Here is a 14,323-nt window from a genome sequence, read left to right as displayed (position 1 = left end):
TTTGTTCTAGATGCATGTCAATTGTTCTGTAAAGTGTCCTTAAAGTGAATTAATTTGGTATTGATTGACACGTAATTAAATGTTTTGGAATTTTGTATTGTAATATAGACACATTGAAGATGTTATCAATAAAGTAGTGATTTTGGCACTATAAGGCTCTTCAATTTCTTTCTTCATTTTTCAATTTGCACGAATGTGGAAAACTTTTACACATGAATCATTTGCTACAATAATGATCATGCATGTAAATTTGGTCTACTTTTCCCATTCTCTATAATTGATTAGCTTCGGAGCTATTTGACAATAATATATAGGAAACCTCTGATGCAGGCTTTTGGCATTAAAATGAGCTAAAGATGGGTTTGGAAACCACTTTCAAATGAAAATTGACATGCATAATTTTTGGTGTATTTAACACATGCAATAAAAATTACTTAAATAGGAGTGACTTTGTCACATGGCTTCAGATGGAATTACAGCATAGTATTGGAATTAGTATTCAAACGGCTGCCCTATGGAGATTTTTTTAGGCCTCAATCTTAACAGTATAGGTTGACCACTCGGAAATTGGGACCACAACCTAGCCTAGGCTTGATCCAGGCACTGCTTAGAGACACATTTCACTTCACTTCTTTGATCTGTTACTTGTATTTATTGTGACACTTAGTTGCTTCTTGTTTATCTGATCCAGCAAGCTTGTTTTATCAAAGAAGCAAGACCTTTCGATGTTTATGGATGAATTCCTCTTGTCAGCATTGGTTCTAACTTTGATCCACTTTTCCCATTCTCTATAATTGATTAGCTTATGAGCTGTATGGAGAGGAAAATGACATGGGTCGGTGTTTGACAATAACAGGAAACCTCTGATGCAGCATTGGTTCTTTAATATTCACCAAAAAGTGAACAAGCTTGGAGCCTTCGGTAGATATTTTACAAAGCCTTCTGTACTGTTAACTTATGCTAAGTACTGAATATAAATGTTGTTGAGGGTACCACCAGTGACATGCAGATGAAATGTTTATTTTGAGAACGCCAACGACATAGTGTATCAACGAATATTTGAGTTTGCCGAGAAGGAGGCCTTTACATCATCGACCAGATCTGGATTATTTGAATTTAGTACGGTCCTGCTATTGTTCTATTCTCTTGCACAAACTATTCTTCAAAATATGTTACCATGACATAGATAAACTTTTCATTTGCTTAACATTGTTTAAAGGGCTTGACATTGCTCAACATTATCTGAGTTTTTCTCCTACAAATACTTCTTTGGCATGGCAATGCAACCAAACTTAAGGTGATGGCACTCACTTACATACTCTGCAAGAGCCCACAATGGAAAAATATTCCTGTAATCTGCATAGTGTAACATGCAGTTCTTCATGAAGGCTCCAGTGATTTCCTGCCATAGATAATTGATGATTAAATGGTTAGACTACCACCCAATATATATAGTCAGCTACAAAAGAACATCATTTTCCATTTCCCCAAACCATGTTAAAATGTTGCTCCTTTTGTTTTTTATTCATGTTCAAGTGAGCTACCTGTTGGGGAAAATCACCATCTTCCATTTGGGAATTAATCAACAGCTTTGCAGCCCTGTGAAGAGGTGTTGGGTCTCTCTCCACCTGTTAGAAAGGAAAGGCTAGACTCAGATGTTTGGGGAGAAGCCATATTGTGAAAGTAATGTAGAAGACCAAGTTAATCTTATTGATGACGGAACTGTAAAAACTAACCTGCCCTGAAGAAAGCAACCCCATCAGAGCCCACCCGGTTTGTACCAAATTTGACTTGTTTCCTTCAAGAGGCGTATATTTCTATATCACCAAGCACAAGGATTACTTGTTTTTGTCCATGTTTCTACCAAAAAACAGAGTAGTGGGTGGCATGTAAAAATTACCTTGTTCGGGCAAGAAGTACAGTTCTCTCCCCAACCACCATCATCTCTTTGTGATTTGAGTAGAAACTCAACAGCTCTACCAATAGCAAGACAGTTGTGGTAAGTCTTGCCAGAAGCTACTAGGCCCCCAAGCGCAAACCATGAGCCATAGGTGAAACATACTCCCCAATTGCCATACCTGGTGAAATGTTTCTTTGTTTAAATGGATCTGCACTGCATATATATAAAAATATTTCCCTAGTGAAATAATAATAGTGGAGTTGAGAAACATACCATGAGCCATCAGGCATTTGCATGTCTTCAATGTACTTAGCAGCATTTGTGATGAAATTGTCTATCTCCTTCTTCCTATGTCCTGGGTGTAACTTCTTAAAAGAAACTAGAGCCTTAATTGCTGATGCAGTGCACTCAACATACCTGTATCATTGTTTCGTTAGTCTCTAAGGACGTTAAAGCTAGCAAAGTTAGAAAAGAAAGCTGGTCAATTATCAAGAATCTTACTCATGCTCGATGACAATGTCTGTAAAAAATTCAGTGGGGTTAAGTAGCTGAAAAGAGAAGAGATTGGCATTGATTTAGATTCAAAGAACACAAAGAGTTAGAAAGAGAGAGAGATAATGCAGAAATATTGAAGTTACTTAAACATGTTGAAGTAATTTACCTCCAACCATTCTGAAGCTCCTGCAGGCTCCCAGGCAGCTAAACCACCATTTTTACTCTACAGTGGTTTCAAAAATGAGGGTTATTGCTACTAAGAAGTTATGACCTATTTTGTGATGGGGACAACCATGGAAATGGCGTAAGGAAGATGATTCTCACCTGTAGAGAAAGCAAGATGTTGACAGAATCAAATAGTCGTTCAGGTTCCATCTTCATATCAACAATTTCTGGTGTCATCATTGAAAAGAGGAGACAACACTGTGACAGAGAGGGGACTTCAGTAAGAAGCCAAGTAACTTCAGTTAATCTATAAGCCCTGACTCAATTGAAGTGTTTGAGCAAAAAGAGTTACCTTCAAACCTTCTGCAGTGCAATCAGAAACTTGCCAACCATGATCCTGATCTGAGAATGTCCATGATCCCTTGGAAATGTGGCGGTACATGCTTTTAAAGTCACCAGAAGGATTGTCCTTGACCTTCAAGATTTCAGGCAGTATGAAGTAAATAGACCATGAGAAACCCAAGTAGATTCTGGTTGAAGTAAAGAAATAAACATGGAATTCAAGATCAAACCTGAGATTCCTTTATGAATTCATGTCCTTTCTTGAGTGCAGGTCCAAGTTCATCAGTCATATTGCAAGCTAGCAGTGCTTGAAGGGCAAAACTAGTGTCCCACTCTTGACTACCAAAGCTCTGCAATAATCGACAATTTCAAAACTAATTAGGCAGGAAAGGGATAAAAGCAGCTTCAAACCAGTTGCATACCTGAAAATTTTTAAGAAAAAGATCAACATATATTATCTAATTTTCCTACAACTGTTTAGGAGATTAGTGATTGAATTAACTTGTCTTCTTACCTGCATCTTTATTCCATCTTCTGCAACCCATATATAATCTGGGATCCTAGCAAGGTGCTTCTTGAAATAATCCCCATTTGGATCTTCAACCCAACATGAGAGCATACACAATACCTGTTCAATTTAAGCGATATCAGTACCCCAAAAGAAGTGACATATTGTCTGAATAGTCATTATCCATTACTGAAAAAATACCTTCGCCACACATCCAATGGTTATGTATCGACTGTTTTCATCTTCATAATGGATGTGTTTCATTGTTACTTCAAGAGCCTTTTGTCTCAACTTGTTGAAGGGCCAACGAGTAAGAAGAGGCTCGGTACATATGTACAAACTATCCCACATCAGATCTTGTATTAGGGGATGGGAGTAGTAGAGATCCTCCTGCAATAAACAATTTTGAATGTGTTTCATGCATGCGAAGCATATTCATAGGAAAAAGAAAAGTTTTCCATACAAAATCAAAACTTACCTTCGCACAAAGATGTCGTAATTTCTTCCAATTGATTTCATTATATGGTTGAAGGAAGAGCTCTTTTCTCAGTTCTAGAACAAGAGGAGTGATTGGGCCAACAAATCGTTTACCATATAAGTATGACATGGGCATGTAAACCAACCGACAGTGGCACCACATTTTTGCTGCATTTATGGACTCAAATTACAAGAAGCTTGACCAACGATAGGAAAATGAAAGTTAGACCAAAGTAGACATGGGAATGTCATTTCTTGAGACTAATAAACCATTCCCAAGTTGAATTTTTAAGTATTCATGCGTGATCTTATAATTGTATAAGGCTGAAGTTACACAACTTTTGGCTTAAACATTTCGAGTCCGTGTGACCAATTCCAAGTTTTATGTAAGAAGACCCTAGGATGTAAAATGCATTAAGTGCAGAAGTAGATGTGAAATTCAAGCACTTGAGTAGATGACTACAGCACAAACCTGGATGCATAGGAAGACGAGAAGGGAAGAGCCAAAACTCTGGGGGCATTGGGTTGCTTCCTGACCAGTCAAACAAGCCAAAAATCTACACGAAATAAGCAATATCATATAAGATTCAGTCCATCACACAAGAATGCATTGTATAGGATGAATGTGAACTTGTGTTTCAAGTGGCCATACTGAAAGCCAAGTCTTTCCCCAAGAGGGAATGGATGTCACTCCACCACGATCGAGGATCCATTTACGCCCTCTTGCACAAGCATTGTCTCTACCACCATCGCGCCCTTCTCCAAGGATACGCATACAAATGTAGCTGAGTGTTGTACAAAACATTGTGCTATGTCCCTCAATATGTAATCCCCACCCACCATCTTCATTCTGCAATGTACATAAAATCCATTTTCATACTTCAAAGCTCCAAACCCATTTATGAGGTTAGGATGATGACTAGGTTCAAAATATATATACCTGATGACAGTATAGGTAGCGAAGAATTTCTTTACTATATTCTCCAGTGAATACAGTGTCAAGATGCCCTGTAATGTATAAACACATGACCTGCATTTTCCATGAAATTATTCCATTGAGAATGGCTGTTAAAATGGTCCATATACATGATTTTAAGGAGGGTGAGAGGGTGTTGAGTAGACTCACCAGGGGAGGAAGGAAATACAATGGGCCGGCATTTTCAGCAGGCCAATGGCCATCACTAGCCTGCAAAGCTGAAAAGAAATGTGCACCCCTTCTCACTGCTGTTCTGGCTGTCTCATATGTAATTTCTTCACCATCCCCAACCTTAACTTGTGGTATTGTTTGTTTGAAATTTTTCTCTCTCAAAAACTGCAATTTTTTTTGGCCAAATGAAATGGGAGTTAGTGAAGAGAAAGTTTAAAAGAAAAGGTAAATTAACCTGAATAGTAAGCATCTATTTATACAATTGTTCCAAGCTAAGTGAATTATTACAATTTTTAAAGCGCATAATATATGTTTTGGGTTAAAATCCGACAAACTTAGTCTTTTAGGAAATTAATTGTTTAACATGGTATCAAAGCTCGGCTTTGGGATCGGTCTTACCTGTCATTATCCGACAATTTGCTTGATGGTGTCTCAACCAATTTAAAAAAAAAAAAAAAAAGAAAAGGTAAATTAACCTCAATTGTAAGCATCTATTTATACAATTGTTCCAAGCTAAGAGAATCAAGATAGAGTTAGCAATTGTTAAACTGCATAATATATATTTTGGGTTCAAATCCTACAAACTTAACTTTTTAAGAAATTAGTTGTTCAACATGGTATCAATGCTCAGTTTTGGAATTGGTCTCACCTCTCATTATCCAACAATATGGTGGTATCTTAACCTAGGGCCTGGTGTATGAGGGGAATATTGTTGGGTTCTCCCATATCTCTTATAGAAGGAATTGGGTGACTCTTTATCAGTGTGCATGAAAATCTCAGCCTTTAAGCTAATTTTTTGGGGAGATAAAACCCAAAATCACCCAATAGTAGTATCCCCAATATTATTTTTCTTTTTTACTTTATGATATCATAACCCCATTTGGTGGGAGGTGAACGTCATATGGTTGCCCACTATGGTCACTTTGTTTGAAGTCAAGTGGTCTCAATACATGTTTCTTTTCCCAATTTATCAAGTTTGCATGCAAGCCTGAAAATAGAAGCTGCACATGTAAGAGGGAGAGAGAGTGAGAGATTATGGTTGTTTGGTGGTGAAAACATGATTCTAAAGAGGATCCCATATCTTGCGATTTTTTGGGTTCCTTTTTTCATAGAAATCATCACCCATAATCAAACAAATGGAAACAAAACAAGAAAAGCTATGTAGCTAGACTACGTAAAACAAGAAGTATGTATGCATGCAAGACACGTATAGTCAGTGAAAAACTGCAATCTAGGACGCAGATGACAGATCAATATCTGTTGTGATATCAAGACTTGAGATAGATGGGATCAAATCACCTGCATCCGCCAAAGGAGGTCGCTGCTGGGCTTAACCTGAAACCGGTTTTTCCAGAAATTTTCACGAGCTGCTTCGACCTCAGCTTGCTCTTCTGTGGTTCCATAGTCAGGATCAAACTCCCATATCTGTCTTCCCACGAAATTGTTGGTGGTGTAGATGTAGGGATCATTGCCTCCATCTGCAACCTTGAGCCTCCACATTTTCAAACTCACCAAACTGACGAGATATATCTCTATATATATATCTAAGTTTACAAATATGTGTCTCCCTTCCGAAAACACCTGCTGATCATGCAATCACCAGAAAAGGTAAGAAAAGCTTTTCTTTGCAATAAAATTAAGTTAAAATGATACAGACCAAGGACAGAGAGATAGGTGCTGGGTGGGCAGAGAAGAGAGAAGCTTCAGAAACTTGGAATGGCGAGTTCCAGGAGGGAATCGCTCATTCATATAGAAGCACAGCAGCAAGTCAATCACCAACCCCCATGACTTGTATTTATGAATGAGACTATTAACACTTAATTTATGCTTATCTATATATATGTAGTGATGTCAGCCATAGCAACTTGATTTCTAAATTCATGAATCTTGTAACAGTCCCTGATAGATATCAGTCCTTCAATCATAAAATTAATATGGTTTAAGACATACAGTCCCTGATACATCAATTAGTTATGTTTAAGTGACGTTTCACCAATTTTTCCCCAAAGTCCAACTAAAGTTGCAATCAAAGCAAAAAAAAATTAATTTAGATGGTGGACATGTGAAAATTTCCAGTTTTGCAAAGAAAAAAAAAAAGAAAAGGAAATAATTGACCTTCTGTGTTGTTGCCACCAGTTCATTTTTAGAGAGAATTGTGCTTAAGGGAGTCCACTTGTTCATAATGGGTCAAACATCCTTCAAAATCTTATAATTGACAATTGATAAGAAGGATATAAACTTTAGAGAGACCAGTGTACCCTTCAAAGTTGTTATGTCCCTTAACACCAATACTTTCACCGATCGTTGAATTAAAAAAGTTATCAATTCATTGTTTATTCATCAGACTGACAGGCAAACTATAGTCGAAATTAAACTAAACTAAAACAAGAATTTAAAAACAGAACTTACCTTCAACCGTGTAAGAGGGGGGGCTGCTATTAGAACACTCTTAATCCTTCCAATCTGATGCCTTATATGCTACACGTTCTAAAAGAAAATCCCGAGACGTCCACAAAGTGGCAGCTTGTTGTGATCTCCTTTGCATGGTATGGTTGCCCTCCAAATTTCATCAAAACGTGTGGATGTCTTTCACAAAATCTGGTGGTGCCATATTCTTAAAGTGGAAGCCTTTTTTTTTTTTTTTACACAAAAAATAAACTGATGTGTAGTGGAGGTTCAAAGTGGCAACCTTATTCTCATCCTAGTAGTGCGTGGTGGATACCTCTCAGAAAATCTGGTGGTGCAAAAATCTGTGCGTGGAGGGGCTTTTTTAGTGGCAGCGTGCTGTGTAAAATCCACAGATGCAGCCTTGATGGAGCTCTCAATGGTCTCTAACAAAAGAATTATGCTCTTTATCATTGAAATCTTCTTATTTGTGTCCAACACTCTTGCATTCTCAAGTTCAACAATCAGTTTCTCAGGGTATGTAACAAACTATGGGGAGATATATCTTCTGTCAATCTTTGTTCCTTCTTCAACATCAACAATTATTTCAAGAAAGAATGATGACTCAACAAATAAGAGACCGTTTGGCTCAACCCAATCAATTGCATCAACAATCTTGAACCCAATGAACTGTTTATTTCCCACAGACACAGAAGCAATATCTTTGGTATCAATATTGACTTCAACAAGTTGAGCTTACGTCTCCAACTCCTTCACTAACTCACGCATAGTTTTGTAGTTCCCTTTTTCTCTGAAATCTAGATTTGGACTAGATTTAACACTTGGTAGGCCCAAGGGCATGAACCAGAAGTAGAGGAAAGCAACGAAAACAGTGAACGAATGGGTAAAACAAAATGGACTAACAAAAGCCACATTTCATGTATGCCTAAACAACAGATCAAGAACAAGTAATACAAACTGAGAGCAGCAATATGATTATCAAATGCCAAACCTAAAGATAAATCCAACTATTTACAAGGGGAAATCAAAGAATCCAAAATGTGACCAGAACATAGCATGTATGCAGACAATTAGATTCAGTCGAAGTAACCAAATAACTCCTGATGTCCACACCAAATCAACAAGATAACGCTCATAAATATGAAGAAAATGAAATAAAACAGTATTGAAAACAAGGAAGAAATGAAACTCATAGTGATCTTACTTGGAAGGCTACACCCCGAGCAAGGTGTGTTCGCCTTCCACTCATCAGGAAATGACCACTCTTTAATAGTGGTGATGTTGCTGATCTCTCAACATGCCACCATTTTTCTAAATTTCCAATTCCCCAAATCACGTGCCTTCTATTCTCCAACTCACGTGCCTTCTCAAAAGAACCTAGAGATCCTCCTCCAAAGCAGTGTTAGCTTGACTTCAAGTGAGACCCACCTCCAAAAATTGGAAAAGCCAGTCAAGCTTCGTCTCTTCTCCTCCTCTACCTCTAGTTTTTATCTCCATTTCAAACTAGAGAATCCATTTTTCTTCTTTCAAACATCTTCCTCTCTGTCCAAGAAAAAATCTTGTGCCTTTCTTCCTCTCCAAACCTCTCCTCAATGTTCCATCCTGTTCTTTTACAGCTCCTCTTATATCCCTCCTGTCTCTACTCTGCTCCACTCCAAAACAAACTTTTGAATATCCTCTCATAATCCGCCAACTTCTCATTCCACTTTCCCACCAAAACTCTTTAATTCTCCCAAAAATCCAACCTATGTCTTCTTCCTCCACGGTCTCTTTTTCACTTTCCCACCAAAAATTCTTTTTTTTTAAAACCTAAATAAATTAGTAAATAAAATAAAAATAACTAAAAGGACTTTTGGAAATAGAAATGAAAATAAAAAATATATATATAATATAGTATAATATAATAATAATAATAATAATAATAATAATAATAATAATAATATCAATAAAATAATAATAATCTAAATAATAATAATAATAATGATAATAGAAACAATGGTAACAAAAACAATTCAAATGATGATAATTAAAGAAATAAAATAAAATGACAATAATAATAATGAAAATATACAATGATTATATATATATATATATATATATATATATATATATATATATATATAGATATATAAGTAGATATGAAAATGAACAAATAAATAAATAAATAACTAGATATAAGTACGCAACATGTATTTATAAAGAAGACATGCAAGCTACGTAGGCCATGCAAGCCATGTTAACCATGCAAATGATTTACAGGTGTTGGGGTAAGCCTAAGTGGGCTAGGTGCCTAATGGGCCTCAATATGTCTCAGCAAATTGTCATAAAAGTGTACCTAATATCCAAAATGGCTCAAAGAAGCAAGTTATATGAGTAGCAATGGGCCACTAAAAACTACTGTGGAGTAATGAAAGGACGCTTAATCAAGGCATGGCAAGGGGACAAAATGGAAACACTCAAAAGATAAGATAAAAAGTCACATACATTCAATCAATAAAAAATTAATCATGCACTAAAATATTAAAAATCAACCATGCAATCACAAATAAAAAATCAATAAACTCAAAATTGAAGTCACATATAATCACAATTAATAATCAAACAGGAACTCAAAATTAAAACCAAATATTCAAGATTCAAATGTGAACTCAAAATTAAAATCACTCATGCACTAAAAATTAATCATACAATAAAATCAATCATATGCACTCAAAATATAAAAAATCATTCATGTACTTAAAATATCAAAAATCAATCACACACTAAAAATCAAATAATAAACCAAAGCTCATCTAACCTAAAAACATGCAATCAAAATCAAAATCAGACCTAATGCACTAAAAAAATAGAAACTAAACAACAGAAGGACTCACTAGAAAATAGACTCCTAAACTAGAACCAAAGCCACTAAAAAAAACCCACAATAAGGATCCATATAATCCTCCAAGATATATATCCAAAAAAGGTCCAAAAATAATGATAAGGTGAGTAGTAGTAGACCACCAATGGAGACACAATAAAAACTAAAAAATAAATTCTAAGTGCACAATGAAGGATCATGATATGAAGGAAGACAACTACTACATAAAATGTGCCAAGGTGACAAAATGGAGGGTCTACAAATTTGCCCATCTTCGATAGAGATCAAGAGTGTAGTGAATAGATCACTGATACACGAGAGATGAGTGAAATGAAGTGTCCCAAATTCCTAATTAGTATAGATTCTTTTTTTTTTTTTTTTTGTAAAGAATATTATATAGAATATTTCTAGGTTGATATATTATTGTAATATTAGACTTTCTTATAGAATAAGGAAGGTTGTTGGAAATATCTCTATAAATATTCTAGGTCATGAGGAGAAAAAGTTATGAGATGAAGATGGGCATGTAAAGACTATACAAGGTGGATAAAGATGTAAAGAAGAACGGGAGGTACCCGATGGAGTTAAAAGATCAATGAACTGTTTATTTCCCACATACACAGAAGCAATATCTTTGGTATCAATATTGACTTCAACAAGTTGAGCTTACATCTCCAACTCCTTCACTAACTCACGTATAGTTTTGTAGTTCCCTTTTTCTATGAAAACTAGATTTGGACTAGATTTAACACTTGGAAGGCCCAAGGGCATGAACCAGAAGTAGAGGAAAGCAACAAAAACAGGGCACGAATGGGTAAAACAAAATGGACTAACAAAAGCCACATTTCATGTATGCCTAAACAATAGATCAAGAACAAGTAATACAAACTGAGAGCAGCAATATGATTATCAAATGCCAAACCTAAAGATAAATCCAACTATTTACAAGGGGAAATCAAAGAATCCAAAATGTGACCAGAACATAGTATGTATGCAGACAATTAGATTCAGTCAAAGTAACCAAATAACTCCTGATGTCCACACCAAATCAACAAGATAACGCTCATAAAACATAGTGAAATTACTTGGAAGGCTACACCCCGAGCAAGGTGTGTTCGCCTTCCATTCATCAGGAAATGACCACTCTTTAATAGTGGTGATGTTGCTGATCTCTCAACATGCCACCATTTTTCTAAATTTCCAATTCCCCAAATCACGTGCCTTCTATTCTCCAACTCACGTGCCTTCTCAAAAGAACCTGGAGATCCTCCTCCAAAGCAGTGTTAGCTTGACTTCAAGTGAGACCCGCCTCCAAAAATTGGCATATCCAATCAAGCTTCGTCTCTTCTCCTCCTCTACCTCTAGTCTTTATCTCCATTTCAAACTAGAGAATCCATTTTTCTTCGTTCAAACATCTTCTTCCTCTCTATCCAAGAAAAAATCTTGTGTCTTTCTTCCTCTCTAAACCTCTCCTCAATGTTCCATCCTATTCTTTTACAGCTCCTCTTATATCCCACTTGTCTCTACTCTGCTCCACTCCAAAAAAAACTTTTGAATATCCTCTCATAATCTGCCAACATTGAATATCCTCTCGTAATCCGCCAACTTCTCATTCCCGATGGCTTTTTTTCCACTTCCCCACCAAAACTCTTTAATTCCCCCAAAATTCAACCTATGTCTCCTTCCCCCATGGTCTCTTTTTCACTTTCCCACCAAAAATTCTTTTTTTTTAAAAAAAAAAAAAAAAAAAAAAAAAACCTAAATAAATGAGTAAATAAAATAAAAATAACTAAAAGGAATTTTGGAAAAAGAAATGAAAATAAAAAATATATAATATAATAACAATAACAATAATAATAATAATAATAATATCAATAAAATAATAATAATAATAATAATAATAATAATAATAATAATAATGATAATAGAAACAATGGTAACAAAAACAATTCTAATGATGATAATTAAAAAAATAAAATAAAATGACAATAATAATAATAATAAAAATATACAATGACTATATATATATATATATATATATATATATATATATATAAGTAGATATGAAAATGAACAAATAAATAAATAAATAACTAGATATAAGTATGCAACATGTATTTATAAAGAAAACATGCAAGCTACGTAGGCCATGCAAGCCATGTTAACCTTGAAAATGACTTACGGGTGCTGGGGTACATAAGCCTAAGTGGGCTAGGTGCCTAATGGGCCTAAATATGTCTCAGCAAACTGTCATAAAAGTGCACCTAATATCCAAAATGGCTTAAAGAATCAAATTATATGAGTAGCAATGGGCCACTAAAAACTACTGTGGAGTAATGAAAGGGCACTTAATCAAGGCATGCCAAGGGGACAAAATGGAGACACTCAAAAGACAAGATAAAAAGTCACATACATTCAATCAATAAAAAATTAATCTTGTACTAAAATATTAAAAATCAATCATGCAATCACAAATAAAAAATCAATTATAAACTCAAAATTAAAGTCACATATAATCACAATTAATAATCAAATAGGAACTCAAAATTAAAATCAAATATTCAAGATTCAAATGTGAACTCAAAATTAAAATCACTCATGCACTAAAAATTAATCATGCAATAAAATCAATCACATGCACTCAAAATATCAAAAATCATTCATGTACTTAAAATATAAAAAATCAACCACACACTAAAAATCAAATGACAAACCAAAGCTCATCTAACCTAAAAACATGCAATCAAAATCAAAATCAAACCTAATGCACTAAAAAAATAGAAACTAAACAACAGAAGGACTCACTAGAAAATAGACTCCTAAACTAGAACCAGAGCCACTGAAAAAAAACCACACTAAGGATCCATATAATTCTCCATGATATATATCCAAAAAAAGTCCAAAAACAATGATAAGGTGAGTAGCAGTAGACCACCAATGGAGACACAATAAAAACTAAAAAATAGATTCTGAGTGCGCAATGAAGGGTCATGATATGAAGGAAGACAACTACTAGATAAAATGTGCCAAGATGAAAAAATGGAGGGTCTACAAATATGCCCATCTTCGATAGAGATCGAGAGTGTAATGAATAGATCACTAATACACGAGAGATGAGTGAAACGAAGTGTCCCAAATTCCTAATTAGTATAGATTCTTTTTTTTTTTTTTTTTGTAAAGAATATTATATAGAATATTTCTAGGTTGATATATTATTGTAATATTAGACTTTCTTATAGAATAAGGAAGGTTGTTGGAAATATCCCTATAAATATTCTAGGTCATGAGCAGAAAAAGTTATGAGATGAAGATGGGCATGTAAAGACTATACAAGGTGGATAAAGATGTAAAGAAGAACGAGAGGTACCCGATGGAGTTAAAAGGCTCTGGTTATGTCTTTTGTAATGTTCTGGTTCTATCCTCTATAATGTTCTCTATTGTAGAGTGAAATAATTCTCTGTCATCCGTGGATGTTGGCATGGTTGGCCGAACCACGTTAAAACCTTGTGTACCATTTGTGTTGATTTTTTTATCTTTATGTTCTTGATTAACGATGATTGCATCAAAACTTCCGTCGTTGCAACATAAAGTGAACTATACCAAAGAATAAAAAATAACCTGAAATTTTGTCCTGACACATGACATGATAAACTCAAGGATTGACTACACAAGGGGAAAAATGTACTCTGGATAAGGGACATTAAAGAAAGCTTATGTGATGAAATGATGGAAATAATGAATATGATAAAATAATGAGAACAAGGACTGTAAAACTGCCATCTTTGAACACTAAGAAACTACGACCTTGATCACAAAAGAGAGAGAAAAAAAATTGCCTTTAAACGTCAAATAAAAAATAAAGGCTCTGAACACTAAAACTAAGAAGAATGGATCTAAAAGCCAACACTAGGAAAACAAATGGCTTTGACCGCAAATACTAAAAACAATGGCTCTGAATGCCAAACTAAAAATGATGAGTCTAAATGCTAAATAAAAAAATAATAGCTCTAAAAGCTAAACCAA

General features: G+C 35.0%; 1 protein-coding gene across 1 annotated transcript; it reads right to left on the bottom strand.

The window, feature by feature from the left end:
- Positions 1–1,161: 1,161 nt before the first annotated feature.
- LOC117909133 (beta-amyrin synthase 1-like) lies at positions 1,162–6,585 on the bottom strand. The gene is made up of 18 exons (XM_034823026.1): positions 6,334–6,585; positions 5,014–5,199; positions 4,828–4,917; positions 4,540–4,737; positions 4,360–4,444; positions 3,889–4,055; positions 3,612–3,800; positions 3,417–3,530; positions 3,133–3,252; positions 2,913–3,035; positions 2,720–2,818; positions 2,562–2,618; positions 2,402–2,448; positions 2,174–2,317; positions 1,901–2,078; positions 1,737–1,817; positions 1,545–1,628; positions 1,162–1,402 (listed from the first exon to the last, which is right to left on the bottom strand). Exons 1-18 carry the CDS (start codon positions 6,532–6,534, stop codon positions 1,256–1,258), a joined length of 2,310 nt encoding a protein of 769 aa, XP_034678917.1. The 5' UTR covers positions 6,535–6,585; the 3' UTR covers positions 1,162–1,255.
- Between the last annotated feature and the right edge of the window lie 7,738 nt (positions 6,586–14,323).

This window comes from Vitis riparia, chromosome 19 (assembly GCF_004353265.1).
Source record: "Vitis riparia cultivar Riparia Gloire de Montpellier isolate 1030 chromosome 19, EGFV_Vit.rip_1.0, whole genome shotgun sequence".
Classification (NCBI taxonomy): Eukaryota; Viridiplantae; Streptophyta; class Magnoliopsida; order Vitales; family Vitaceae; genus Vitis; species Vitis riparia.
Note: the sequence above shows the minus strand (reverse complement) of the source record. Positions and strands in the feature narration are given on the sequence as shown.

Coding starts and splice junctions, on each gene's coding strand:
- LOC117909133 (XM_034823026.1), bottom strand. CDS start 6,534: ATGTGGAGGCTCAAGGTTGCAGATGGAGGCAATGATCCCTACATCTAC. Junction 4,918..5,013: donor TGTATTTCCTTCCTCCCCTG/GTGAGTCTACTC, acceptor TGGAAAATGCAG/GTCATGTGTTTATACATTAC. Junction 3,531..3,611: donor CCATTGGATGTGTGGCGAAG/GTATTTTTTCAG, acceptor TAAATTGAACAG/GTATTGTGTATGCTCTCATG.